This window comes from Rosa rugosa, chromosome 5 (genome assembly GCF_958449725.1).
Source record: "Rosa rugosa chromosome 5, drRosRugo1.1, whole genome shotgun sequence".
Lineage (NCBI taxonomy): Eukaryota > Viridiplantae > Streptophyta > Magnoliopsida > Rosales > Rosaceae > Rosa > Rosa rugosa.
This window is the reverse complement of record NC_084824.1, coordinates 11,015,881-11,021,437: the sequence shown is the minus strand read 5'-3', so window position 1 is coordinate 11,021,437 and position 5,557 is coordinate 11,015,881. Positions and strand designations below refer to the sequence as shown.

Genomic DNA, 5,557 nt, shown 5'->3' with positions numbered 1-5,557 from the left:
ATTGTCAACTGTTAATGCACCAAACTAAATCAAATCAATGGACGAACCAAATATGTTAAACATCAACATTTCATGTTCATAAATGATAAATCACGATTATAAGTGTCTTAATGATTTTCAATTTCATTGAAAATTTTTCAAAAATGATATACTCATGAATATCTAAACATCTAACGGTTGATTTGTTAAAATGTGATCGAAAAGTGAGTGTAACAACTGTTGATTAGAAAGTCTTCATGAAATCCTCATTTAATGATACTCATTAGAGCTCCACCCAATATACCATATCTAACAAGTATTGTTAATTTGCATCTAAATATCCAAAATACCCTCCTTACTTTTTAAGTTGCACACATGGTAAGACCTGATTGGACGATCGAATAAACCTAATGGTCCGACTGCCTCAGATTTAGAGGGTCGTGATCCACACATGACATACCCAACCCAACCCCCACTAAAAAATTACTATTAAATGCAAATCTAAACCCAACTCTAGGGTTAAAAGTTAACCATAGTTAGGGTGAAAAGAGGTGTTGGGTTAGGGTTAAGATTATAAGAAAATACTTTGAAGACTAGGAAGGGGAGAGGCCCATGCCTTTGTGGTATTTTATAATTTGCACTGTCTATGTTGTGAGAGAAGTTTTTTTGAGAAAAGGGTCCAATTTGGGGGATTTTTTTAGATTTGGGTTGGAAAAGAGGGGCAAAATAAAGAAAAAACTGGTGATGGAGGTCTGTCCATGGTGGCTTTCTGCGATTCAAATTCCTCAACTCTTATTATAAGGTCAGTAAGCCCATCTCTGAATCTGGGTTTTACTTCAAATTTAGTCTTGTTATTCAAATACTGATCACTGGTTGTTTGGATTCATTTTCTGAGTTCTTCTAAGTATTAGAACAAGGTCTTTCATTGTAATTTCGTTTTCTGTTGCTGAATTGTAATTGAATAAAGCAGATCCATCAATTATGTTCCATTCCGCCGATTTGGGTTTTACTTTTACTTTGAGTAATCGTCTTTCTGTGTTATTATAATCTTCATATATGTTTTGAGCTTAATTACCCTTTTTAGATTTGATTTGACTCAATTCCATTTGTATGTTTATGTTTACCATAACAATTACTAACCGAGTATTTTTAATCTAACAGAGGTTGGCTGAATTGGTAGCAGATTGTAAAGAGTAGAATCTAGGAATATGGAGTGCAATAGAGATGAGGCCACCAGGGCGAAAGAGATTGCGGAGAAGAAGTTTGCGGCAAGGGATGTAATGGGAGCCAAGAAATTTGCTTTGAAGGCTCAAAATTTGTTTCCGGGGCTGGAGGGTATGCCCCAAATGTTGGCAACACTCGATGTACATGTTGCTGCAGAGAACAGAGTAAATGGGGAAGTAGATTGGTATGGGGTACTTGGTCTCGAGCCGAGAGCAGATGACGAGGCGGTGAGGAAACAGTATAGGAAACTAGCTCTTATGCTTCACCCCGATAAGAACAAGTCTGTCGGGGCTGATGGAGCATTTAAGCTACTTTCCGAGGCATGGAGTTTGTTGTCTGATAAAGCTAAGAGGGGAGCGTATGACCAGAGGAGGAAGGCTTCGACTTCACAGGCGGCCCCTCCTGGAGCCAATGGGTTCTACAATTTCACAAAAAGTTCAACGTCCAGTACAAAGCCTCCAAAGAGTACTTCAAGGGCAGCTCGCTCTTCAGCTCCTGGTTCAAATCTTAAACCGAAACCCAGTACCTTTTGGACCGTCTGTCACAAGTGCAGGATGCAGTATGAGTACATGAGAGTTTATCTTAATCATAACCTTCTATGCCCGAATTGCCATGAAGCATTTTTTGCAGTGGAAATAACTCCTCCACCTACAGGTGCCTCCAAGTCATCCACCTCATGGAATCCATCACATCAGCGACAGAATTCGAATCATGAAAAAAGCACATATAATACAGGAAGAAGTAGAGATATAGGAGGACCTTCAGGATTCACTGAATCATATCACCAAAACAACTTCCAGTGGGGTCCATTCTCCAAAGCATCTGGTGCTTCTTCGGCTGCCCAAGCTGCAAGCATGGTTCAACAGGCATACGAGAAAGCAAAGAGAGAGCGCGAGGAAGCTCAAGCAGCAACAAAAAGAGAGGAGGCCTTGCGGAGGAAGCATCAAGCCTCCTCCAAGAAGGCGAGTGGCACTTCATCTAATGCAGCAAAGAGAAGAAGAGGAATGGATGATGTTGGTGGTAGCATCAAGCCTCCAAGGGACGTTACGAATCAAATGGGTGGGGTAGCTGGAGCTGCAAACTTTTTTGGATCTAGACAGCCTAATTTTGAGTCAGGTAGGATCAATGGAACCACCAAGTCCAGTATCACAAGGGATTTCTCCGTGCTTGAAGTTCATAATTTACTGGCGGACAAGGCTAGGAAGGAAATTCGCAGGAAACTGAATGAACAGAAATCTGAAACTGCAGTCAAACAGGTGGTAAATGGGAATGAGACAGAGAAATCTTTGAAAAATGTCGATGCACGGCGTGATCAGAACAAGTCTGGTGAGTCAGTTGATAGAAAGAATGGAGCTAGTGAGAGGAAACATTCTGTCACTTCTAGTGCCATAGCAGATGCAGAAACCTTGCAGTCAATGACAATAACTGTTCCAGATTCAGATTTTCATGATTTTGACAGGGACCGAACTGAAGAGTCTTTTGGAGAAAATCAGGTCTGGGCCGCATATGATGGCGATGATGGGATGCCTCGATATTATGCCATAATTCATAGTGTGATATCTTTAAACCCATTCAAAATGCGGATCAGTTGGCTTAACTCCAAAACAAATAGTGAATTGGGCCCTCTAAACTGGGTTGCTTCTGGTTTCACAAAAACATGTGGGGATTTCAGAGTTGGCAAGTATGAAATCAACAAATCACTCAATTCTTTTTCGCACAAAGTTCGGTGGACAAAAGGTGCACGAGGGATTATCTGTATATATCCCAAGAAGGGTGATGTTTGGGCTCTCTATAGGAATTGGTCCCCTGATTGGAATGAATTGACAGCCGACGAAGTAATACACAAGTATGATATGGTGGAAGTGGTTGAAGACTATAATGAAGAACTAGGTGTAACTGTAACTCCTCTGGTGAAAGTGGCTGGTTTCAAGTCAGTGTTCCACCGGCATTTGGATCCCAGAGAGGTTAGGAGGATTCCGAGAGAAGAGATGTTCCGATTCTCTCATCATGTTCCTTCATATTTGCATACCGGTCTAGAAGCATCAAATGCTCCAAAGGGTTGTCGGGAGCTAGATCCAGCAGCTACACCGTTAGAACTTCTTCAGGTAGTAACTGATGTGAAAGATGAAGAGATTATGGAGATAGATGAGGAGAAACTTAAGGAAGTTGATGTGATAGATGAAGATGAAGAGATTATGGAGATAGATGAGAAACCTAAGGAAGTTGATGTGATAGATGTTGATGTTGGAAATACTAATGGCATAGAGGAGATAGCAGAGAATTCCAGAACTGTTGGGGAAGAAAAGAGAGGGAGTTCAGTCACTCCGAAAATAGAAATTGAGGAGCCAAGAGACAAAGCAAGATGAAAGATTGGAGCATGCTTCGGAAGTTCAAGTTGGTTGAGTTTTGGTGTACATGATTCAATATGGACAGATTTTTTTCACTTGGTTTAAGATTGGATTACAACTGATTCATTGTTTTTAGCATCATCCTTGTAATGTTGGGGCTATGCGAATATGACTTGAAGTCATGATCGTAACCCTACATTCAAGAGGTGAACTTCCATCTTTCCTGGGAGGCGAAGCAGCAAAAAGACTGAAGGTGTCTTTTCTGCAGGTCAACCTAATTCAGGCTACATTCAAGGATTTCGGAGGTGCAAGCTACATATTTTACAAACCCTCTTCCACCAGACATTACTGAAGAACAACTCCTTATGGGCTGTCCAAGAATTTATGCTCCATTTATGTAGTGCTTAGCCAATAGTTTTCTTGCTTTTTTTGTATCTGGATGCTGTGAATTTGCATAATCTTACATACTTGAATGTAAAACAGTACTGTTGTTAGTTCTGATCAATGATCAAATAGTAACGTTACTGATAACCATTTGATTCTAGTTCGTCTATAGCCTGTAATAGTTTCTGATCTCTTGGGAAGATCTTTTCCTTCTCAAAACCGTACTGTCTTTACCTCTTAGGGTTTTGACAAACTTGGCTTACGTGATATTGAAGTTGAAAGCTAGAAACCATAACAGCATAAGGCTTTTCTGTTTTCCACTCCAGGCAGTTGAACGGTTCAAGAAAATGGACGTTTATTCTAGACCGTGACGCAAAAGAAGGAGAAAGAAGAAAACGAAAGCTTAAGAGCACTGATTTCAAAACAAAATGCATTAAAATGGAGAGAGATCGAGAGGCTACCATTCAACTGATTGTTAAATGACGTTTGAGTTTAGCGTCACTTCAAGTCTTTGTATTATTTTTTTTCGGCCAGTTTTGTCTCCATTTATTTTGTGTGAATGTTTTCGATGTGCTAATTTTATTGACGGTGATTATTAAGGTCATATTCTATTTTCACCTTCAGTAGTTATTTTGTGTCGGTGATTATTAAGGTCATCTTCTAAATTTTGTTAGAAGGTTTTGATTGTTGATAATTATTAAGGTCATCTTTTAATTTCATCTTCAGTAGTTATTTTGTGTCGGTAATTATTAAGGTCATCTACTAAATTTTGTTAGAAGGTAAATAACAAAGTTCAAGAAGCTCGAAATTGGCTAAAACCTCACACACATGAACGGATTTGGGAGGGTAACACGGTCTCAAAGGAAAATTAATATGTTTGATAAAAGACATAAATTTACTCGCTCATGAACTCTATGTGCATGTGAATAGATTTGGAAGGGTAAAACATGATCTAAGAAGAAAATTATTCTTATGATATATTAGCAGTTACATTTCATAAAAGATATAGATATTCCTGCTCGTGAACTCTACGTGCATGTGAATTCTACATGCATGAGCACATGGACGGATTTGGGAGGGTAAAATACACGATCTATTAGGAAAATTATTCTTATGACAGATTAGCTGTTATGTTTAATTAAAAATATGAATATTCTTGTTTGTGACCTCTACGTGCACGTGAATTTTACATTCACGAGCACGTGGACGGATTTGGGAGGATAAAACACACGATCTAAAAGGAAAATGATTCTTCTTATGACAGATTAGCGGTTATGTTTAATAAAAGATATGCATATTCCTGTTCGTGAACTCTATGTGCACGAGCTTGTACATGGATTTGGGAGGGTAAAACACACGATCTAAAAGAAAAATTATTCTTATGACAAATTAGTGGTTACATTTAATAAAAGATATGGATATTCATGTTTGTGAACTCTATGTGTACATGAATTCTACATGCACGAGCATATGAACGGATTTTTGTGTCAGTGATTATTAAGATCATCTTCTAATTTTTGTTAAAATGTAAGAAACAAAGTTCAAGAAGTTCGAAATTGGCTTTTTTCTCACACATATGGACGGATTTGGGAGGGTAACACGGTCTAAAACGGGAAATTATT

General features: G+C 38.8%; 1 protein-coding gene across 3 annotated transcripts; it reads left to right on the top strand.

The window, feature by feature from the left end:
- The first annotated feature begins 592 nt into the window (after positions 1–592).
- Positions 593–4,095, top strand: LOC133708671 (uncharacterized). 3 transcript variants are annotated; one of them, XM_062134148.1, is made up of 2 exons: positions 593–781; positions 1,163–4,095. In XM_062134148.1, the coding sequence occupies exon 2, from the start codon at positions 1,188–1,190 to the stop codon at positions 3,567–3,569; it is 2,382 nt and encodes a 793-aa protein (XP_061990132.1). In that variant the 5' UTR covers positions 593–781; positions 1,163–1,187; the 3' UTR covers positions 3,570–4,095. The 3 variants fall into 3 exon arrangements, with proteins under 3 accessions (XP_061990132.1, XP_061990130.1, XP_061990131.1); XM_062134146.1 differs by having other exon boundaries at positions 1,141–4,095; XM_062134147.1 differs by lacking the exon at positions 593–781 and adding an exon at positions 822–1,000 and having other exon boundaries at positions 1,141–4,095.
- Positions 4,096–5,557: the final 1,462 nt, after the last annotated feature.

Coding starts and splice junctions, on each gene's coding strand:
- LOC133708671 (XM_062134148.1), top strand. CDS start 1,188: ATGGAGTGCAATAGAGATGAGGCCACCAGGGCGAAAGAGATTGCGGAG.